Here is a 22,950-nt window from a genome sequence, read left to right as displayed (position 1 = left end):
AGCCGGCTTGCTCGCATGTCGGTGTATTGACTGGATGGTAGTTATGTCTTCTTCCTGTACCACATTCTCAAAAAGAGATCATAGAAAATGCGCTTTCTACCGGTATTAGCGTTGGCCTCGACGGTCCTGGCATCACCGGTTGTCATTTCACAGTTGGCGGCTAGAGGACAAGAAGAAGTTCCTCAATGTGCCGTATGAGTCCTTGAACCCTTTTTCTTGGTGGACATGTTAGCTAACGTCTGGACCGGATAGATTGATTGTCAACATCAACTGCTTGCCAACTCTACGACACAATGTTCATCAACCGATGTACCTTGTCTCTGTGCAGACGAGACCTTCCAAGCCGAAATGGGTAAATGTGCAATGGCACACTGCACTGGAAGCGAGGCGCTGAGTACGTTTGCCCATTATAATCCACGCCAGAATTGCTTCAGCGTCTAATACCATACTACCGAGTATAGTGGCCAAATACCTCGGATCTCGCCAATGCAACATTCCTATCGAACCGCTATATACCGAAGTAGACGCCGGCACACTCATTCCATTTATTGCTGCCACCTTCTTTTTCACGATCAGGATATCCTCCAAACTAATGCGTCTAGGTGGTGGCTGGGGCGCTGATGATTATACTATAATCGTGGCATATGTAAGGTTAATGGATATCCTTCTATTTGACCCTTCCACTCACCCGACTTTAGATACTTGCTGTTGTGGTGTATTCCTTGCACGTTTCAAGTAAGTTCCAAGCCCTTATCGATGACGATAACTTTCTAACCTTTTAAAGTGATCCACTATGGCTTCGGTAGAAATATCTGGGATATTGTTCCGCAGGAGGACATAACAATAGCCTTCAAGGTTTGTTGCCTTGATATCCTAAAGATAAAAAGGGACAGGCTAACCCGGTGTCCATTTAGGTCTTTTATGCATATGTCCTGTCATACAAAGCCCTTATATCCCTTGCGAAGATATCAGTTGGCCTTTTCCTGCTACGGATTTTCCAGGCACCGGTCTTCCGTTATACCACGTACGCCATAATAGCCGTCAACGCTGCTATTGCGATCACATGGATACTAGTCGATGCCTTTCACTGTATCCCCGTCCATTTGGCCTGGACCGCATGGAAAATGGACGAGACTGGAAAGTGTATCGACTTTATAACCGCAACCTACGTTAACGGGTTTGTCAATATTACGGTCGATACTATCATGGTGTCTATGCCTATATACGAGGTGTTAAAGTTAAAATTGTCACACCGCAGAAAGATAGGCGTTGCTCTTATGTTTGGAATGGGCCTCCTGTAAGTGCATCGATCCGAGAAGTCGGGGTTTCATCATGCTAATCTAGATTTGCCGGTAGATTGACCGCTGTCGGAGTTGTGCGAGTGATCATTCTGTTTCAGCATGACGTTACGAAAAATCCTACATGTGAGTACTCTTCTACGCCCCTTTACAAGATTACCACCCTGGACTCATTGCTAACCATCATCTGTGAACAGATGAGATGGCGCCACTCAACTACTGGTCCATGATCGAGTGTCAGATGGCCATTGTATGCGCTTGCTTACCTGCCACTCGGGCGATACTCATTCACTTCCTTCCTGGAATCGCCGGCCAAGCGACGGAGAATACATATAACAAACGCTTGGGTATCTCTTCAAGCGGCCCGTCAAAGGGGGATTCTACTTCTAATTCCACCATGCTGGATAGTGAATGTGGCGGCTTCATTTCTAAAACGGTCACCTACTCCGTGGACACTTCTGTTAACTCCCAGATGGATTCTTCAGAACCTTGCATAAATCTCGTTGAAATCGACAAGAGAAGGGTATAATGTATTATTTGGGCGTTTTATATTATAAATAATTTTATAGGGATTGGGCTGCATATATCGAATATTGGAAAGTTTGACCATACTTCATGCACGACTATAAAGTGACTACCAGATATCCAAAACGATACCTTAAACCTCCAAGTCATGGAGAAAGCCGCCAGAAGCTAAGTTAGGAGTATGAACTTTTACCCGCGTTTGGCTGAACCCTATCTCGAGCCAGGTAACCTTAAATACGAGCTTGTTTAGTGGAGTATTTGAGACTACAAAATGCATCGCCATGACACTCCTTGATATAAATTCCAAACCAACTTCTATGTTCAGTTGAATAGCTCTAATCCATGCAGGGGGTGCGGCGAGGCTCACGTGTCTTGACCTGCTGCTGTCTCGTTCACTAACTTAGTTAACTAACTAATCGCAACGTCGAGTATACAACAACCAGCGACCACATCAAGCCCAGAGCCATCGACTATACTACGTTAACTGAACACGATGACCTGCTGGGCAGACTTACCTCCTGAAGTTATCTACGAGATTCTTTCTAGTAACTCCTTATGCACCAGTGACTTGGTCCAGCTCTCTCTCGTGAGCAAAACACTGTCGAGATGTGCTCGCACTTTCTTGTACAGAGACATCGACCTCGCGACATCGCCATCAAGCACTTATGGCCGCAAATCACTAAAGCTATTCATCCGCTCCATCTCCGAGAATCCTGGCCTAGCTCTTTTGCCCCGCAGTGCTGATCTATATTGCAGGTTTGAAAGCGAGGAAGAAGTCGCTAGCTTCAGACGACATATAGCGAGTCTGGAATTGCTAGAGACGCTGAAACTATGCATTTGTTTCAAGTCCCCTAATTCCTCTGAGCTGAATCTTGTTGTTCTTGAAGATAATACCCTCCCGCGCCTGAGACACCTCAACGTACAACACTACCGAGTCGGATCAGACCCGTTGCATCTGCCCAGATTTTGTCCTCTCACATGGGCTGAAGCTGTGCAGTACGCGCGACTTCCAGGTTTGGAGTCATTGGTATTGGGCATATTTGCTCGGACTGGGGCTGACACCGATATTGGAGTTGTGAGACAGCAGGCTGGGGACAAGGATCGGGCTGGATCCACGCTTAGATCACTCACAGTCAATATCACAACACAACCTATCACCGACCTTGACATAATTCTCTCCTACCATCCCAACCTTGAGAACGTGGATTGCGGAATTTCGAGTGGTGGTATTAATCTCATATGCCTGGAGAGTCTATCTCGTATCCTAACCCGTCGACTTCATACGTCATTAACCGCTCTGCGGCTATGGAATACCGGTCCCGCAGGATTTGACAATAATCCCGTCGATTTAAGCGCATTGGCAAATGTCAGGAAACTTGATATTGAGGTTGAGTTTTTGTACTCCAAGGACGCTAGGCGTAATCCTTCGATGAGAAGTGGCCTATGTGCTCGTCTTCCTCCAGCCTTGGTGGAGTTAAGGGTAGGCGATTTATCTACTTTCTAGTCTTTTTAGTCTTGCCTCGAGAGAAGGGAGGAATAGGTGACCAAAGGATACTACTTAAAACGAAGGGCTGATACATCATCTTCACTTAACAGATAACCTATTACTGGAAAGAGGGAATGGTAATTCCGCCCCGCGAACAGCGAGTCTTGGATTTGAACTGGCTTCTCGAAATTGCAGAGCATAAGCCTACTTTTCTACCATGTCTGTCGAACTTATATGTGACGGAGCTTCAGGTTCCCCCACATGGCGATGAGTTTAAGCCGTATGTGCCATCTGTACTGCATCCCGTGCCAGATACGGTTAATAAGGTGTTTAGAGAGAAGGGGATAGACTTTGAGCTACAATTACTAAATCTAGCAGAGATTACGCGGATGTATAAACGGCGTTGAACCTCTCCCCTTGCTATTCCCTTTTCTTCCTGCTGTCCTTTTTTGTTTTCTTTATATTTTCTATATTTTCTTATATTTCCTCAAAACCTCATGGTTTAGCACTCCATGGCAACAAAGGCGACAGTCACAAACCCGTGTCGCGAAGTAGTTTACTCCTAACACATCATAGCAAGAGACCACTTAAAGGACTAGAGAGATATTTGGCTGAGATGGTCCATGGGGCCATTGGGTAGATCGAATATGTATCCAGCAGATTTTCTTCAGATTCGAAAGAAGTATAAAACTGGCATCAATCTGAAACCAGGATACTGCCGTTGACTGGGTGTCTTCGACGAACTGAAGCAACAACTCTTTGAAGGCTTTATTGATACTCAATTACACCATCCCTGCTCGTGTCGGAGCGCGTAAACGACCAGCCGGTGAGAATTCGAGGCTCATGTTCACTGTTGGTGGCTGGTTATGAAGATTCTTGTTAGGGGATAGGTTACTTATCGCCTGAAAAGAGGATATACTATCCATCCAAATTGCACAGAAGACGAATATGATGAATACGTCGTATGGCAGTATGTATTTAGCGGATTATGTGGAATTTATAGCATGGCTAGGAAGAGTTGCTAGAGTACTATGAACGGCTGCCTTGAAAACTCGAGGTTCTGAGATAGCTGTTAATTATAGTTAGGTTGTTGTAAGAGTAACAACATCTTTCATTCTTTATGACATCTGTCTATAGTCCGTCTAGTCCGAATGCTAGGCGAGCTGCTTCTGAATGGCGATAATCTGGCGTCTATCTTTCTTTTATGGCTGGTATTTGAGTACTGGCCTTAAATCAATGGTATACTCGATGGCTCGGAGAGATGGTATACCAACCAGGACCATGCGTTGATCCTCGCATCGAGACCAGGCAGAAGGAATCTCTGATGGAAACTTCACAAGGCCTGCATGTTCCTCCACGATCTGCCCAAGTCGATGAAACATGGCTTGAAACCTACAGGAAAAGAAGCTGCCTGGCGATGTCCCCGGTGCTGGCTCTGCAGCTCCCACCATTCAGGGGAGGAAGAATAAGCCATCCATGATGAAATATCGCATGAGCCCAGTACAAACTAAGCTAGAGAAGCCCTTTTCTGATGTGTTTTCCCTCTCGTATTCGACCGGGGCATGAGGCTGAAGAACAAGGCTTACTCATCGGGGACTTTGGTTGCCTGCGACTGCGGACGGTTGAAGTCAACAGTTTTACTTAAAAGGACGCCATGGAGGACTTTGGAAATGCAGGCCTGGTGTTTATAACAAGTCGAGCCTGAGAAGGATACGCGACCCAATCGCCAGTCGCCAGTCGCTGACGTGGAGATATCTCTCTTTGCCAGCCATACAGAGTGCTTGCCGAGGAGGTTGTCGACTGCTGGCTGCTATCTCGATGAGCTCCAGCGGAGCGACACTGCAACGGATATACCTTGTTTGATACCCGATATCTCTAGAGAAGCTGATATCCTTGAGGAAAACATCATGGCATCACAAGATCAGTCGTACGAGCACAGCCTCGCTCAAGCCCAGGCCGGTGGTGGCGTCTCTGTCCGCAGCAGAGCATCCAGCATCGTCTCTACGCGGACCGGGGTTACTATTGCAACACTACAGGATGACGCCAGGAGCGTTCGAAGCATGGAGCTGATTGTTGGACGCAGGATATTCAGTATCAATCGAGACGGGTCGAGGATCACCGAACATGCTGGCCTTCCGCCGTACTCCTTTGCGCCGCCGGCGTACTCCAGCCTGGACGGCGTTGCTGGGGATGCATCAGAGTCTCTACCCAGCCCAAATATCCCAAACTACCAGGAGGTAGTATCGCCGCCCGAGGAGTCCGAATATAATACGGCATCGCAGTCTGACCTGTACGTCGATCAAACGATATGGCCGAGACACGAGAGTCACGAAAGGGAGCCATTGACCTTCCCGTCGATAGAACAGTTTAGGGAAGACTTATCGTTGGCGTTTGCCCAGTCTACTCAAGGAACTCAAGGAGCTCAAGGAGCCCAAGGAGAGAGGCGAGGCTCCGGCTCCGTCTTTCGAACACATTCCTTCGTCCCCGGACCCGAAAAGATCTCGGTGGTAGCCAAAAGACGCTCCGTGTCAGAAAGCAACATCCAGACCAACTTTCTCCCCAATAACGCCAACGTCAATCCCACTCACAACCGGCTGCGTCGCAGGAACGGTGTCCGACTGCCCCAGCTCGACACAGGAGCCTCCTTCGGAAACTGGTGGAGCAATCTAAACAACAGAGCTGACAACTCCCCAAGCGCACGCATGACCCATTCCGCCGGCCCCAGCATAGGAGGCGGCATCAACCACGAATTACAGACCGGAGACTTCCACTATGCCGCGAACTACGATGGCAGCGGCAACGGCAACGCATCTCGCGGCCGCTCACCACCCACCACCCCTCGAGCTACCAGAAGCCCTGCCCTGGCTGTCCCCCAGGGCCCACCGACCGTCGAAGAAGGCTATGCAGACATGGAGGTACCGCCTACCATGGACACAGAGAACGAAATAAGCATCCACTTCTCCCGCATGATCCGCAGCATCGATCGCGAACACCGCAAGATCCTGCATCAGAAGTGCCGCGAACTGGCGGACCTGCGTGAACGGCTAAATGAGGTCGACCAGGTATATCGCAAGGAGCTGAAGACGCGGGACTTTACGATCGACGAGCTGCGGAGACAGGTCAACATGATGGAGTCTCAGATGGAAGAAAGGGTCGAGAGGGCCAGGAACGAGGTGGAGGATACCTGGGAGAAGCGCTGGAAGGAGCAGGAGAAGTTGCTGCTCAACATGCAGCGGAAGAAGACCCAGGCTGACCTTAGCCGGATGATAGGCCGGAGATGGGTGGCAGGGAGTCCCCTTTCACTCGCACCACCTCGAGGCGCCGCAGAAGGGGACGAGGGCGAGGAGGGAGAAACGCATTAATGGGTATTTGGGGGTTCATCTTTACAACCATGAGCGACGGGGTTCTGTGTCTGGAGTTGAATAAAAGCAGGCTGAGATGGTCTGGCCGGCCCAGGTCTTATCTCGCCCATGCTGTTCATTTTCATTTTCTTTTTCTCCCGATCTACTTTCTTGTTTCGATGTATTTTTTTTGGTATACGAGATAGCATCATGTACTTGCATACATCTAGCTACATAATTGGACTTGGTGAATTTCGTGCTATGGAACACTCCTTGCATGGATGCATGCATAGAGCCGTCATATGCCAAACAATCATAGTGTCCCGAGTAACATCTATGCATAGAGTCCAGAGTTATTGGCCTGTTTTGTTTTTTTCGTCTCTTATTTATTTGCCTTCTTCGGCTGTGGAAAATTTGCTTTCACATCGTTATGACGCTTCATAGTTACATGGACACTGATATACACAGATATATACGCGGCTATACATCCATTAAGGCTCTCCTTGTCCGACGTTCCCACAGGATATAGTTGGCGCTGTGTCTCACCTGCAAGCGAAAGGAAAAAGAGAAGAACAAGGAGCGGAACGGGATAAATAGCTGTGTCGGCCATCCCCCGCCAACAACTTCGTCCGGATACACCCAACAAGGAGAAGAAACGATCCGTATCGACGTGGATTCTCATCGTCGCAGCCCGTATACGCATTCCTCCCTTCAATCCCTCCCTTCAACCCGCCCGCGAGGCTTCAACGCCGGATCAACGCTGCGATCAACAGCCAGCGTCATACCGTTGCGTCCTTGACAGACAGCCAACCCCCAACCCTCCATGGTTGCAGGGCCATCTCTTCGCAGGACAGTCGCTGTCTAACCGTCGTCTACTCGCCGGCACCGTTAATTGATTGCTAGGTGCTAGGATATTCACCATGGCGTCGGGGAAGGAGGAATACCGGCCTATGGTCACTTGGATGTACGATCTGATCCTATGGTTCCTATCTCTGCTCGTCGACCTCTTCTTCCGCGAAGTGCATCCTCGCGGGTCATGGAAGGTCCCCAAGAGAGGGCCGGTCATTCTCGTTGCTGCTCCGCATGCGAACCAGGTACGTCTATACCATCTGTCGTTTGAAGCTGTTTTTACTAACGGCTACACCAGTTCGTGGACTCCTTGATCCTGATGCGCGTTATGCGCATGGAACTTCATCGTCGAATCGCCTTCCTGATCGCCCAGAAATCGTTCAAACGTCGATTCGTCGGCCTGCTTGCTCGCTTCACTGGCTCGGTGCCCGTCACACGAGCAATGGACAACCTGAAGCCAGGTAAAGGCACAATCTACCTTCCCGATCCCGTAAACAATCCTACTCTCCTCCGCGGGCACGGTACGGACTTTACATCCTCCGCTTTTGAGGTTGGCGGCACAATCTCCCTGCCGTCTGTGGGTGGTCGGTCGAGCAGTACGGATATAGGCGAGATCAAGGGGCCGGAGGAGCTTATTTTGAAGAAACCATATAAGACGCAAGAGGCGCTGCAGCAACTGACTGGCAGAGACGACGTTACGGCCGATTGCACCTTTATAGGAGGCACAAACGTCCAGAGTCCGCCGGATTTCAAGGGATCGAGATTCAAGGTTGCCCCGCACGTTGACCAAACGCAGGTTTATAATGCTGTTTTTGAGACGCTGAATCATGGAGGCTGTATTGGTATCTTCCCTGAGGGTGGGAGTCACGATCGTCCGGATTTGTTGCCGTTGAAAGGTGTGTACTTGTTACATTTGATATCAGCTTGGGATATTTACTAATGATTTATAGCTGGTGTTGCGTTGATGGCACTTGGAGCCGTGGCAGCCAACCCCGATTGCGACGTGACCATCATTCCCTGTGGAATGAACTATTTCCATGCACACAAGTTCCGGTCTCGAGCAGTCATCGAATTCGGAAACCCCGTCAAGGTACCTCCGGAGCTTGTCAAGATGTATAAAGAGGGCCAGAAGCGAGAGTCTGTAGGAACACTGTTGGATACCATATACCAGGCCCTTGTCACCGTTACCGTAACTTCTCCCGACTACGAATCTTTGATGGTATGTTGGTTCTGATTCTTAAAAGTACCATCATCTTGGCTAATAAAGACACAGGTCATACAAGCAGCTAGACGACTCTACAACCCTACAGGGAAGAAACTGCCTCTTCCAATGGTCGTTGAACTCAACCGCCGCCTGGCCAAGGGTTATGCTCATTATAAAGACGACCCTAGAATAATCAGGCTAAAGAAGTCAGTCCTGGACTATAACAAGGATCTCCGCATCCTAGGCATCCGAGACCACCAGGTCGAATATGCCAAATTCTCCATATTCAAAGTTGTCACTACCCTGATCTACCGACTGGGCAAGCTGGTAGTCATGGCCATCGGAACCCTTCCAGGACTCATCCTCTTCCTTCCAGTCTTCATCGCAACGAAACTCATCTCTATCAAGAAATCCCGTGAAGCACTGGCCGCATCGAGCGTTAAGATTCAAGGCCGCGACGTGATGGCAACTTGGAAACTGCTCGTTGCTCTGGCTTTCGCTCCACTCCTATATACCTTCTACACTGCCCTACTTACTTACTGGACCTACAGTCATCGTGTCTGGGGATACGTGCCCAACTGGGTGCCCCTCTGGACAATCATACCGCTGGGCTTCTGGATCTTCCCATCCATCACCTTTGCCGCTCTACGAATCGGGGAGATAGGAATGGACATTCTCAAATCGCTTCGTCCTCTGGTTCTATCACTTAACCCCAGCTCAGCAAACTCGCTGGTCAAACTACGTGAACGACGGGCAGAGCTATCCCTCCAAGTCACCGATCTAATCAACACGCTGGGCCCAGAGATGTTCCCCGACTTCGACTCATCCAGAGTCGTCGCTAATCCGTTCAAGGATACCATCTTCCGCGAAAACCAGCCCGCAAAAGCACTCGATTCGCCCGATGACGGTGAAGCCAGGCTGCCCTTCGACGATGACGGCCGCCCTCGCATCATCCACCGCTCCCACACCGAGTCGTCCATGCAAGACCAACTCCCGCGCAACGAATCCTTCCACGACCTCGCCAGCTTCGGCTTCTTCTCTACCCGCCCACCAAGTCGAAGCAGAAGCCGCAGCAGCTCCAACGGCGGTCTCGTAGGCTCCTCCGGCTTCCCACTAAAGGAGTTCAGCACCCTGGACTCCAAGGAGAGTTTCAAAGAGGTAAGTAAGCGTATCCGAGGCGCCATGCGCGAACGAGGACGACAGCGACGCCGAAAGAGCGAAGACTCGAATATGTGGGAGGCCGCCTCGGATTCCGAGTCTCCATCTCCGGAGGACAAGAAGGATATTTAACCTGCTTGTTTCTTCTTGTTTCTTTCTCTCTTCTTCTTTTCTTCTTTTCTAGCGATATATATACGTACATATGAGCGAAGCAGCAAATCAAACAGGCGGAGGGCCAACGTGTCATCTTGTTGTAGGGGAGGACAAATACGAAAAAAGGAGGCCGGATGTAAAAGCAAAAGCAGGAAAAGGAGTATCAACGATTGGTGATTTAAGGCTTAGTTTCAGGTCCAGCAGGCGTTCTTGTTCATGTATTATCTAGCGTTAATCTCTATACTATCTTGATATATCTTGACCTATATCTTGTATACTATATTGGCCAGGGGCAAACTGTCCTCTAGCTCGGCCTTTCCACAGCTTCCCGAGAAAACAAACAAAAAACCAAGGCAAAAAGGCAAACGCAAAGCCACGAATGCTGAGTCCGCGCCTACGTCACTATTATTATTTCTCTCCGGCTTTTACGACGATATCTTTTCTCGACCTCTCCCCTACGAGCTACCTTGGATAATCGTCTCGCGATCTGACCTGTGACGGAGACTTTCTTTAATTTTGTCGACCTTCCATCGCGGCCGAGATACTCCGTCATAGCACACAACGACATTTCTATACCTTCGCTTCTCACACTATGGCGTCGTCAATGCACCTTTCGAGGATACGGAAATGGCTGGCATCGTCTCCCCCGGTCGAAGGGGCTATATACTACATCCGACAGCTGTTGATCGGCGCATTAAGACAGGGCCCTATTCCACAGCATGTTGCCTTCGTTATGGATGGGAACAGGCGGTTCGCTCGGGATAAGGGCATAGAGCGAGTAGAGGGACATAACTTGGGGTTCGAGGCACTGGCGAAGGTGTGTTTTTATTTCCAGATGCAAAAGCATACTGTTATGTGCGTTCTGACTCGGGTGTTTTGTACAGGTCCTGGAGGTATGCTATAGCTCCGGCATCAAGGTGGTGACGATATACGCATTCAGCATCGAGAACTTCAAGCGGTCAAAATATGAAGTGGACGCGTTGATGGAGATGGCCAAGCTGAAGCTAGAGCAGCTATCGCAACACGGGGAATTTCTAGAGAGATACGGCGCGAGTGTGCGAGTGTTGGGCCGCAGAGATCAGATCCGGCCAGACGTGTTGGAAGCAGTTGATCGGACGGTCGAGTTGACGAGTCGAAACGGCGACGCTATACTCAACATCTGCTTCCCGTATACCTCGAGAGACGAGATTACGTCTGCCATCCGGAACACGGTTATCGACTATAGCACACCGCTGGACCGGAGCCAGCTGCCACCCACGGCAAACCCGCCACGTCGACCGTTTTCTGAGAAGCGGATTGTCGAGAACATCCGTGAACATACGCCCAGCGCTGATCCAAGGGAGGCGTTGCCCAGCGGAGAAAACACGAATGGCACCGGCACTCCTAATACTACGAACGACACGGCGTATGATTCCACCTCCTCCCTCTCCTCGGCCACCACGCTGCATCACCAAGTGAGCCCTGAGTCGATAGGGAAACACTCCACCACTTCGCCAGAGCTATACACCTCCTATCCTCCCAACAGCGACCAGCTTCTCTTCCACTCGCCCGAAACAATCAGCACGCAGACGATAGACGACCATATGCTCACCGCAGGCTGTCCACCGCTCGACATCCTCATCCGCACCTCTGGCGTCGAACGGCTGAGTGACTTTATGCTCTGGCAGTGCCACCAGGACACGCAGATTGTCTTCCTAGAAACGCTATGGCCGGCCTTTAGCCTGTGGGAGTTTCTGCCTGTGATCTGGGACTGGCAGCGGAGGCTGAGGAAGACAAGTCTCAAGAGAGAGCTCCAGTTCGAGTTTCCCAGCACCTACAACTCTGATGCTGAGCCGAGAGGGAAAATTTCAGAGGACAGCCCCTGGTTCTCTGAGGAAGATGGGACGCATATAAAAGTTAAGAGCCTGTAGATGTATCTCCATACACTTCTTCTTTCCCCTATTCTTTATTCACCTACCTATGCTATACTTACCTCTGTCGCCATCTCTATATAGATGTATAATTATCATCACTTCAGCTCTCCGTCTTCGTAGAGTTCGTATAGCCCACAGATGCAGTGCAGGGGTCCAGCACACGACCTGCCTCATCCCAGCACCCAGACGAGCACCACGGCCATCCTCGTAGTCATAGAAACTTGTATCAAATGCCGTTGGGCAGCGATCTCCGTGTTCTCACTGCCTTAACTCCAGCTAAACGAGCAAGATCAGTGCTGACTAACCGCCGCTTCTTATCCACAGGAGGGGGACAGAAAGCAGGAAGCAGAAAAAGAGACAACGCATTCTCTCTCTTCTTCACCACATCTACACTCGAGGATACCATATCGACCGCTCACTGAACTTGTTAAAGACAGATATAACCAAGATAGCCAGCATGCCATCCTCAATTGAAGGTCGTAAAGTGCTTTTGTACGCTTCACCCCTCCTCCGTTATCGGTGTGGTTACTGACTCATGTATATACAGGCTCGGAAGTGGCTTCGGTTTGTCTACAGCCCATGAAGAGAGAAGGAGAGAGACTGGAGAGATCAATTGGCTAATGCTTTGCTGTGCCGATAGTCACCAAGCCTACTATCGACGAGCTGACCAAGGCTGGTGTCCAGCTCACTGTTGGTGCGTATCACAGCCAGCTACGGGCAGCATCAGTATGAAGTACAGGACTGACGCGTGATATAGCCTGTCGTACTCTCGAGAGCGCCCAGCAGCTCTGCAAGGGCATCAAGAACACTACCGCCGTCTCTCTCGACGTCAACGACTCTGCTGCCCTTGACGCCGAGCTGAACAAGGTCGAGCTGGTCATCTCTCTCATCCCGTACATCCACCATGCTACCGTCATCAAGGGGGCTATTCGCACCAAGAAGAATGTCGTCACTACCTCTTACGTCTCTCCAGCCATGATGGAGCTGCAGGAAGATGCTAAGAAGGCCGGAATCACAGTCATGAACGAGATTGGCCTCGATCCAGTATGTATATCTTTAGGCATGGGGAAACAAGTATTAACAGGCCATTAGGGTATCGATCATCTATACGCTGTCAAGACCATATCTGAGGTACGTCTCCCAGGAATATCATGTATGTCTAGTCTGACGGAGTATAGGTCCACGAAGCCGGCGGCAAGGTTACCTCTTTCCTGTCCTACTGTGGTGGTCTCCCAGCCCCCGAGTCGTCTGACAACCCATTGGGCTACAAATTCTCCTGGTCCAGCAGAGGTATGCTTCTTGCCCTCCGCAACGACGCCAAGTACTATGAAGGAGGCAAGGTCGTCTCCATTCCCGGCCCCGAGCTCATGGGCACCGCAAAGCCATACTTCATCTACCCTGGCTTCGCCTTCGTTGCCTACGCCAACCGTGACTCGACCCCTTACAAGGAACGCTATGAGATGCCAGAGGCCGAGACCGTTATCCGCGGTACCCTCCGATTCCAGGGTTTCCCTCAGATGATCCGCACCCTTGTCGATCTAGGTTTCCTCAAGGAAGACGAGAAGGAGTTCATGAAGACCGCCATCCCATGGAAAGAAGCCATGAAGCAGCTTCTCGGCGCCACCTCGTCAGACGAGAAGGACCTTCAGTGGGCTATCTCATCCAAGACCAAGTTCGCTGACAATGAGGAGAAGGCTCGTATCATGGCTGCGCTTCGATGGATGGGACTGTTCTCCAACGAAAACATCACCCCACGTAACAACCCACTTGACACCCTCTGTGCAACTCTTGAGCAGAAAATGCAGTACGGCCCTGGCGAGCGAGACATGGTCATGCTCCAGCACAGATTCGAGATTGAGAACAAGGACGGTAGCAAGGAGACCCGTACCAGCACCCTGTGTGACTATGGTGAACCAAACGGCTACTCTGCCATGGCCAAGTTGGTGGGTATCCCATGTGCTGTTGCCGTCAGACAGGTTCTCGACGGCACTCTCAGCGAGAAGGTAAGAAAACGAAGCATGTCCTATTACGGTGGTTGAGGTAGATTACTAACGATCGTCTTAGGGTATCCTTGCACCTATGAACATGAAGATCTGTGGTCCTCTGATCAAGGCCTTGAAGGAGGAGTACGGAATTGAGATGATCGAGAAGACTCTCTAGATTCCCTTTGTTTCGGGTTGGAGGAAAAAAAAATGTTTGCCCTAGAAATGGGGGCTGAAAAGTACTATTGATAATCTCCTTCTCAAGCTCATAACTTGAAGCATTAAAGGGTAATGCGAAGAAGGATTAGAGAAGTAAAATACACCAACACATCATAACTCATTAGGAGATCAATCATGAAACTTCCAATCATCACCAGGCCATCCACTTCCATGTCTTCGTCATCGTAAGTCTAGCTATCAAGAGTCCAGCGGACTTCAGTATCATCTTCAGGCAGAGCTATCTGATCCTAATTATCCACTGCCGTCATCGAGTTATGACCCTTCAACAAGCTCAACTGTAAATCCTTGAGTATTAAACCCCCGAGTATCACTTCCTGTGGATGCCTTGCACTGTATCAACCACTCCTCCATCTCATACCCGATCGAATCCAACCATGTAACTGTCCATCTCTTAGCTTATTGAGTCCAACCAGGTAACCTCCCTTCACCTTGCACATCCCCCTTATTCCGTCACTGCCTCCCATGTCCAAGCCATAACACATCTTCCACCATCTCAGTCAACATCTCCCATCATATCTTCCACCATTTCAATAACCCGAGCCAGATCACCACTGGTCGACAGGCATCAACAACTTAACGGGCATCCAGACTCTCAACATCACCTTCCTCCTTGCCCTTTGCACATCTCCCTTCCACTCGATACCATAATTCCCATCATCAACAACCCCCTTGCATATCAACCCCACAGCCATGTCATAGCCCATCAACGGGTATCAAGTACTCTGAACAGGCATCAACAAACTCCACGGGTATCCAGACTCTCAACATCACTTCTCTCCTTGACCTCCCTCCACCCTCCACCCTCATAATCTTCCCAGGTTCCCCGGTTGGACTATCCTCCTGCACGTCTTCCTCCGCCCTGCCGCCGTCCCCGACATACCACACCCCCTCGACTCTCCTCAGCAGACCTTCAACACCACTTTCCCCTTTGCATGTCTTCCCTCCACCTTGTCCGTAGCCTCCTGGAACCCCTCGAGCGGGAACACGCTATCCAACAAGGGAGTACACTTTCCCTGCTCGACCAACCCGGTAATCCTCTGCAACTGGTCCCCCTTTGGTTCCATGATGAAGAAGTGACTCTTGACATCCTTCACCTCCAGCCCAGCCGGCTTCGCGTCCTCAGGGGACCCGACCATGCTAACAAGCACACCACCATCCTTGACACAACCCCAGGCATCGGTCAGACTCTTACCACCAAAGCAGTCAATCACCAGGTCCACCTTTCGACCCTCCTTCTCGGCCGCCCACTCCGTCAGAGACTTCTTCCTGTAGTTCACAATCTCCGTAGCGCCCTTGGAGAGCACAAACTCTTCGTTTCCGTCTCCACACGTCCCAACGATCGCCTCGAACCCAGCAACCTTCGCTATCTGACAAACCCACATCCCAACTGACCCGGACGCGGCGGTGACAGCAACCCTCTTCCCTTTCACCCTCGCGTCCTCTGGCCCAGTCCACACGCCGGACTGCTCAAATAGCGCCTGCCAGGCCGTAAGGGCCGACAGAGGTACAGTAGCGGCCTCCTCCCAGCTCAGATTCGCTGGCTTCCGCGCCAACTCGCTCGTCAACGCGATGGTGTAGTCGCGAGCAGCTCCGGGGCGAGAATATGGGATGCGAGCGTAGACTTGGTCGCCTGGCTTGAAGGGCGAGGAAGGAGGCGCTGAAACCACGGTTCCTGCCATGTCAGGCCCGGGGACGGTTTCCTCTTTCTTGAAAGTGACGTAGGTGTGCCATATAAGTTCTCCGGCGCAGAGAGCGGTCGTGTGGACGCGGATGAGATGCTCGCCCGCGTCGAAGTTGGGCACTGGCGTAGGACGCGTCTGGAGCGTCAGAGTGGGCGCGGGCACATCCTGGTTAACAGACCGAATAGTTGCTGGAATAGATGAAGCCATATTGATGTTATTTTCTTCTCTTTCTCTTCTCTCTTAAGAATGGGTATACTTAAGAATGGGTATAGTAAGTGTGATCTTGAAGCTGTCGAGTTAGTTCCTAGTCAATGTATAAAACTACGGGATTGGGGGGGAACGAAGCTGTCTTAAATAATGTCAGTAGCCAGACTACTCATCGTGTCTTCTCGCTGAGAAATACGAGGTCTGGACCTCTTGTCGCGGGTTGTTATAGGCATCTCGGAATGTTGTATAGACGTGGTGGAGTTTCGATGTTGACTTCTCGGTCGATCGGCGATTACATCATAGGCGTAGTTATCTAGATGGATATTACATAATCCCGACACGGAGACACGGAGCTTCAGCTCGACGGATATCGGGCATTCGGGCGATTACAATAGTATATATAGCTTAGTATTTTAATATAGTGTTTGTTTTATGGTTATGATTTGAGCAGAGCCACGTGAAGGTACATAGGCGTTATCAGGCTACTCCGTATGTACGGAGTATAGTTATAGGATGTAGTTATAGGATGAATATCCGAATATTCGAGTAAAAGGCTATGTGCAGTGAGGTATACAGCTCATCTCCAAGTATCCCTCTTAATCGCGCCGGATATGCCGCAGCTCTGCGGCACCGTGTACTTCCGATTGGGGTCTTGTTCCCACACGATATTCCCTCCCGTCTTGCGGATGAACTTATACTCGAATGCCACGCTGGTTGGCAGGTCGATATCAACATACCACTGGTGACACTCGGCTCCGTATATATCCGATTTAAGAGGCACAGCCTTGTTGACGTCCCACGAGCCCAGCTCCTTGATCGATCCGGCAATGAAGAGGTTTTCACCGAATTGCGTCGTGGCGAGCAGCCTGAAGCGGACGTTGTTTCTCGTTGGGAGAGTCGTGGGACACGGTGTGGGCTCTGCGGTGGGCGTGAGATTTGGGGGCCAATAGGTTATTGTTGCTGTTTGGTAAGGCCCCGTTGCTGAAGAAGCCGCGCATGTCGAAGGGAGGTCTCTGGCGCCCTTTTCACCCCATGAAGAAGGCATTACTGAGTTGCGTCGGGCCATGACGGTCAAGTAAGAGGCGTAAGACCATGTGAGGTCTGCAACAGACAACGGAAGCCCGTTATCCCTTGAAAACTGCTCTGACAGCATACCGGTACATGGTGTGTATTTTTTCTTCACAGGAGAATAGTTAGTACAAATACACCTGGCCTGATTAAAGGGAGCTTACCGTAACTTCGATATATCCTTCCGCATAAGCCTTCACTGCGGCGATGATCTTCTCAAACTCTGCGCTGGACGACTCGTACGTGCCAGTCTGCGCTTGCGGGTATATGTCTTTGAAGAACGGCAATGAAACATCCGTCACTGTGACTTTACCTATCCTATTCCACTGGTGCATAGCATCATACAGCTGCTCTGCTGCTGCATATGTCGATACATACCATGGATTTCCATTGAAATATACGTCTTCGGGGTATCTGCCAATTGCCACGGCCTGGCCCTGTTTGATGCCACCGTTGATCTTGTAGATGGACCGGAAGGAATCAGTGACTGCCTTGTGATTTGCCAATGCTCGTGAAGAGCAGGGCTGGAATGTAGTATCGTCACAGTCTCCTTCTGGGTCGAAGGTGAGTATAGAGCCGAGGAGAGAGGCTGCGTCGAGACCAGAGCGGCCTTGGCCGTAGTTGGATCGAACGGCACTCCCGGTCCAGTATGACTGCAGATAACAGAGTGCCTGAGGCGCTTGTGACTCGCAGTGAGGGCAGCTCTCACCAAGTTCGCGGGCCATATTAATGCCTTCTACAAGGGCACGGTGTTGCACTATCGTGGTGAAAAAGGAGGGACCATGGACCTCCTCCCATAGATCTAGAAAGTAAATTGAGTTTCATTAATATATTTAACCTCGAGGTGATAGAAGCTGGAAATCGCTTACCGAACGCTGAGCTATTCCAGTGCTCGCTGACGTAGGAAAGGTCGTTTTTAACAACAGGCCACACGATCGACTTGGCGACGTCGTAGTAATTATTTGCCTATATGGTTGCAAAGGTGAGAAACGTGGTGGCTACCCACACCGAAAAAAATGTCTTTATATGCTTACAAGAAGCCATCTTGCATATTCGATCATGGCGGTAGCTCTGAGAGCCGGACCATCTGCCTGAGGACGACCCCAATCCTCATTATACGCCGTTTCATCCACATGATATTTCGGTTCACCCAATCCGCCACTGGACAGGCCACCAGAGCGAGTGTTCAACAATTGGAGACGTGCTTGGGACGAAATGTACTCTTGAATCTTGCTCTGAAGGCCAGTGTTTCCCGCAGCAAACGCATCGGCAATACACTTGAACACTATCGCCGAGTCTCTAGTCCAGGTAAAGTAGTCTAGATGTAAAAAGTCAGTGTATTGTACCAGTTGAAAATAAGGCCACGGCCAATGGCACCGATTCCTTACAGTCTGGATCTCTCCTGCTCGGGCTTGCTATAACCAGGCCGGGACTCGTATCCCACGCATTCGAGCCGTTTAAGCCGATATTATCGAGCATACTCTGGAGTGTGCCATCGTCCACTGTATCGGCAAAGCCATCGACGGGCGTCGCAAGCTTGGCCTGAAATGCTACGACAACGGGCAAAACGAGAAACGCAGAACATAACCGATTAGTTAAACGCATTGTGAAAACGACAAGCGAATCAATATCTCTGCCTCTTGACCGACAAACACTAAACCCCGAGGTTAACAAGCTGTTTAAATAGGTCCTCCTACGGCCCCCGCAGAGAAATCGACAAAGAAAGGGGAAAAAAAGATGTAGAGAGAGAATGGCGGGGAGTATAGCCGGGTTCGTGCAAGGTCAGGCCTGCCTTGCACGGCGTTCTAAAGACGTATCCGCCAACGAGGGCTGTGAAGAACGCCTGTAACCTGCAACCTGTAACCTGTAACCTGCGACGTATGATTCTGGCGGCCCGGATTCAAAGCTCGGTGGCGGCCGGTTGGTGTATACGGGTATAGAGCGACAGCATCAACATCAACACTCGGCCTCCATTGCACAGGGGCACGCGAGCCTGGGGCTGGAGACACGGGACGAAGATAGACCCCGATGGGTTGCCACTATGCGATACCATGCAGGATATGGAGCGCTTGGTTCGTTAGACGGGATGGATATGGAGCAAAATCAGCTCGGTCTTCGAAAAAAACAAGGTTGAGTCCATGAAGTTGTATTTCATGCAGTGGAACGCTCCTTGCATATAGCAGTCGGAGTTGTATAGGCGGAGTCTTGACGGGTTTTTCCAGGTAAACGAGGTTATCAGGAGTTATATTGTCTCTGCTTGCTGTTATGCTGCTATGCTGGCCTGATGCCGCCTGTATGTTGTAGAGGTGAAGTTGTTTGGACGTTCAATCTGGAAGTTGACAAGAAGTTGGAGATGGTACTCTGAGGTACTTAGAGGTACTTCGGGATACTTCGAGGTACTTTATCCTGGCCTGTTGTGACTGCCAAGAGCAAGTATATTTATGAGGCCACATGTACAGCATCACGTGGTGACTGTCACCAAGGTTGACGGCATCCTTGATATTAATGAAGTTGATAGATGGACTGTCGGCTATAATTATTACGTGAACGATATAGGAACGTCTAGAAATAGATTAATGCATATTTTCTGTGTTTTACCTTTCTACATAACTCGGTTGAACGGATAATTCCACCCTCCATGGACGATCGACCCCTTCACCATATGCAACTAGTTCCCGGGCCTGAAAATCACCGCGCCATTATGAAGACGAAAATAGAATAAAAAAAGGTGATAATCAACAAGGGCTTTTTGACACCGGTTCAAGGGACCTTGGCTCCCCCTATTGATATCTGGCATCAGCTTCGGAGACTCGTGAGCAACATGACAATCAGATATTAAGACTTTGGACAAGCAGCCGATCATAGGATGGTACCGAACCTGGTGAAGAAATTAGTACCATCTCGAGTTCAACGGTGTAGAATCATGGGATATCTGTCACATACCCGAAAGTCTGCTTGATGCTTCGGACGTAGTATCCGTCCCAGTTGTGCTTCACGACATCTTCCTGGCCAATTGGTACTCCGTCCCATCTCACGTTCAAGACAGTCACACCGTCGACATCGTTCTGGACAAACTTGATCTCCTGGGTGCTGTAGTGTCCCTCAGGCCATTGGGCCAGTCGCCATTTCTGGACGATGAGGCCGGGTTTGTCAAGAGTGATATATTCACCGTCCACGTTTCCGTCGAATATGTTAAATTGTCCGCCAACCTTGGCGCCGTCGAACCGGCGGGGAGCCCCGCGAGTGAACGCTGCAAGCCGTTGGGGATCGGTGAAGGTGGTAAATAGCTCTTCAGCGGTGGTGCGGAACTCGTCAGAGGCGTTGACGGAAGTTGTGTTAACGGACGATTTGCCGGTGGTGGTAGTTGTGGTGGCTGCTGCGGCCTTTGCGGCGGGCTGTGGAGTGGAGGATTTGAGGGTCACTGGCGTCGAGAAGCCGCTGGACGGGTTGGAGCCGGGCGCATGCTGGATGTCCTTTCCATGCTCTCCAATCAGAGCAGGGGCGAGTTTGGCGAGTGCCGTGCGCAATTGAGGAACTATCTTCGAGCGAACCAGGTCTTTCACTGGCTGCTTCGAGGCCGTCTCGGAATATATGCTCGTATCAAACTGTGAGGATCGGTTGGTTACAAATTTGCTACCCTATTATGGTCCGTACAAGGGAGGAGAGGTGAGGTTCGTCCAAGGGATAACATACTACGTACTCATCTTCCTCGGTGTCATGAGCAACCTCGGGGATTTTAATCGAACCAGTGACATCCTCCTCCTCACTCGTGGTTCCTGAAGAAAGAAAAGATAAATGCTTAGCCAGAGCTCAACCATGGCAAACGCCGTAAGGTGTGTATGTATTGCTATCTGGAAGAGCAAATGTGGGTAGGTATATCCACAAACCTTCATAGTCTAGCTGTAATTTCACATCGAAGAGGGTTATGACCTTTCCTTTCCGCTGGCTGACATCCACGTCGCCATCCATGCTGACAAGTTTATTTATTTTAGCAGTCACACCATTTTCCTCGGCGGAGATGCCAACAAGGCTCTCCTCTAGGTAGGTCTTCGCCCAGCCAGAGACATCCTTATTCACCCAATGCCAGTTATTTGGGTTGTGGAGAACCATCTTGTGAAAATAAATTGAGCCGAAGAAACGACGCGGACGCTGTAGATGTTAGTCTGAGAGAAGCACAGGTTCCAAGATGTCTGCTTAAAGTTCTTTATCTGCGAGGGAGACTGAGAATTAGCCTCACGGTCCAATGACATAGAGACGACTTGCTGAGATGAAGGATTGGACACGTTTTCAGATGGGCGTTTTAGCCCGGTTAAGCATTCCGCAACAAACAGAGTACAAATCTTGCTAGGACTGGTGCCAGCTCATGGGTATCATCATAAAACGAGGTATGAATGGTGGGTAAAAATATCAAGCGAGGGGCTGGTACTCACATCAAGACGATATGCCTAGAGTAACAGGCGCTGTGGCAAGTAGTGGTCAGCTAGCTCAAGGACTGAAGAGCGAGAGAGAGAGGGAAAAGGAGCGAGATGTAACTACGTTGGAGAGCGAGAGAGTGGAGGAGCAAGAAGTATTTAGTTTCTGCATTCACTTTCTTCCTTGCGGCTTTGGAAAGCTCTAGAAGAAAATCTGGTCGGAAATTCGAGATTTTAAAGGACAGTTTGGGTCACGTGATATCGCTTGACCGACCCCGTCAGAGCAACGATATATCATCATCATCTATATCTCTTTGAATAAATTGACAGGTTTATATTTAAACTGACATGTATAAAGTAACTATTTCCATGCAAACTGTAGCTCCTAACTAGACGTCCTCGGGCCAGTTCAAACTACATCAAAAACACCCTCCTACCCCCACCATCTGCGCCTATCATCGTACATTACGGAATAGAAATGTCACTGGTGGCGATGCTCAAGTTACGCTCCTGGAGCAGGCGAAAAAGCCTTGTCATATCCCACGTTAACTCCATATATCAGGTAGCAAGCAGCGTCGCAGTAAAACGAGACAGCCTAGTACGACAAACACAAACTCAGCTGGCAAGATATAAGGAAATCGGGAGCACCTGTTACTCGAGAGTTATTCATTCAAATCGAATCTAGAGACGCATCATGTCAAGGTCAAGGTACCAGGCAAAAAAACCCTTATATCCGCTGGTTCAAAGCTGATATTGACCAACGCAGGTTGAACTGTGCAGTGTCTTCTCGTTTCTTATTTCAGGTTGTTGAAGCCTTTGATATCTATCACGTGTTTTTATCTCACAATCACGTGTATCTTGGCTTCGAGAAAAGTCTAGGCTCCACTTTATGCATATTTGCCCCACTCGGCACCAACCCAATTCGGAACTATAACTGGGCGTATAAAACTACACCTCGCCGACTTCTCTTTTCTCACAGTTGATATACGAATTAATATACTAAAATGAGTGTCCTCCTTACTCAATCTTTATATAATTTCAATAAGATGGCACCGCTGACGCTACAAGGCTCGGGCAATCTTGGATGGGTAGATAAAAGGTAGATTGATATAGACATGGACTCCCACCTCTAAGTGGTCAGAGCAACTACATAGTACACAACTAAGGCTCACCAGACTAATTTACAGCGAATCCATCTCGAGCTGGTGGCTGGTCTACGCCTTTGCACTGAATAGCCTCGCTTTGTGCTTTGACAATAACACGTAGCTATAAATATACAAGGTAACAAACGAGTAAAATCAGGTTAAACGGAATTTTTCATTGTAGGTGTTTGGTATGTCTTACTTCGTGCAAACGAAATATGCGTAGCTAGTAACTAGTTCCGACTGTGGAGCTATATATATGCAGGGAGGGTCAAATTGGGTGCTGAATT

At 49.7% G+C, this 22,950-nt stretch overlaps 8 protein-coding genes across 8 annotated transcripts; 5 read left to right on the top strand and 3 right to left on the bottom strand.

Annotated features, from left to right (window-relative positions):
• Positions 1–348: 348 nt before the first annotated feature.
• Positions 349–1,827, top strand: GIQ15_04153 (uncharacterized protein; the record flags this gene model as incomplete). The annotated part of the gene is made up of 7 exons (XM_033551570.1): positions 349–394; positions 462–646; positions 699–735; positions 785–855; positions 915–1,297; positions 1,357–1,424; positions 1,496–1,827. The coding sequence occupies 7 exons, from the start codon at positions 349–351 to the stop codon at positions 1,825–1,827; spliced, it is 1,122 nt and encodes a 373-aa protein (XP_033405300.1).
• Positions 1,828–5,216: 3,389 nt separating this feature from the next.
• Positions 5,217–6,671, top strand: GIQ15_04152 (uncharacterized protein; the record flags this gene model as incomplete). The annotated part of the gene is made up of 1 exon (XM_033551569.1): positions 5,217–6,671. The coding sequence occupies one exon, from the start codon at positions 5,217–5,219 to the stop codon at positions 6,669–6,671; it is 1,455 nt and encodes a 484-aa protein (XP_033405299.1).
• Positions 6,672–7,570: 899 nt separating this feature from the next.
• Positions 7,571–9,993, top strand: GIQ15_04151 (glycerol-3-phosphate O-acyltransferase; the record flags this gene model as incomplete). Its single annotated transcript, XM_033551568.1, has 4 exons — positions 7,571–7,744; positions 7,798–8,395; positions 8,450–8,718; positions 8,773–9,993. 4 exons carry the CDS (start codon positions 7,571–7,573, stop codon positions 9,991–9,993), a joined length of 2,262 nt encoding a protein of 753 aa, XP_033405298.1.
• A 613-nt stretch (positions 9,994–10,606) lies between these two features.
• On the top strand, positions 10,607–11,924 carry GIQ15_04150 (dehydrodolichyl diphosphate synthase; the record flags this gene model as incomplete). Its single annotated transcript, XM_033551567.1, has 2 exons — positions 10,607–10,831; positions 10,899–11,924. The coding sequence occupies 2 exons, from the start codon at positions 10,607–10,609 to the stop codon at positions 11,922–11,924; spliced, it is 1,251 nt and encodes a 416-aa protein (XP_033405297.1).
• Positions 11,925–12,384: 460 nt separating this feature from the next.
• On the top strand, positions 12,385–14,087 carry GIQ15_04149 (saccharopine dehydrogenase; the record flags this gene model as incomplete). The annotated part of the gene is made up of 7 exons (XM_033551566.1): positions 12,385–12,419; positions 12,475–12,491; positions 12,568–12,621; positions 12,685–12,971; positions 13,020–13,058; positions 13,106–13,930; positions 13,992–14,087. 7 exons carry the CDS (start codon positions 12,385–12,387, stop codon positions 14,085–14,087), a joined length of 1,353 nt encoding a protein of 450 aa, XP_033405296.1.
• A 961-nt stretch (positions 14,088–15,048) lies between these two features.
• Positions 15,049–16,038, bottom strand: GIQ15_04148 (alcohol dehydrogenase zinc-binding domain-containing protein; the record flags this gene model as incomplete). The annotated part of the gene is made up of 1 exon (XM_033551565.1): positions 15,049–16,038. One exon carries the CDS (start codon positions 16,036–16,038, stop codon positions 15,049–15,051), a length of 990 nt encoding a protein of 329 aa, XP_033405295.1.
• A 577-nt stretch (positions 16,039–16,615) lies between these two features.
• GIQ15_04147 (glucoamylase) lies at positions 16,616–18,711 on the bottom strand (the record flags this gene model as incomplete). Its single annotated transcript, XM_033551564.1, has 5 exons — positions 16,616–17,215; positions 17,271–17,908; positions 17,976–18,072; positions 18,141–18,424; positions 18,495–18,711. 5 exons carry the CDS (start codon positions 18,709–18,711, stop codon positions 16,616–16,618), a joined length of 1,836 nt encoding a protein of 611 aa, XP_033405294.1.
• Positions 18,712–19,965: 1,254 nt separating this feature from the next.
• GIQ15_04146 (hsp90-like protein) lies at positions 19,966–21,216 on the bottom strand (the record flags this gene model as incomplete). The annotated part of the gene is made up of 4 exons (XM_033551563.1): positions 19,966–19,984; positions 20,050–20,711; positions 20,800–20,882; positions 20,994–21,216. 4 exons carry the CDS (start codon positions 21,214–21,216, stop codon positions 19,966–19,968), a joined length of 987 nt encoding a protein of 328 aa, XP_033405293.1.
• Between the last annotated feature and the right edge of the window lie 1,734 nt (positions 21,217–22,950).

Source organism: Arthroderma uncinatum (genome assembly GCF_011692745.1).
Source record: "Arthroderma uncinatum strain CBS 119779 chromosome Unknown scaffold3, whole genome shotgun sequence".
Classification (NCBI taxonomy): Eukaryota; Fungi; Ascomycota; class Eurotiomycetes; order Onygenales; family Arthrodermataceae; genus Arthroderma; species Arthroderma uncinatum.
The sequence above is the reverse complement of the archived record's forward strand: the minus strand, read 5'-3'. Positions and strand labels throughout refer to the sequence as shown.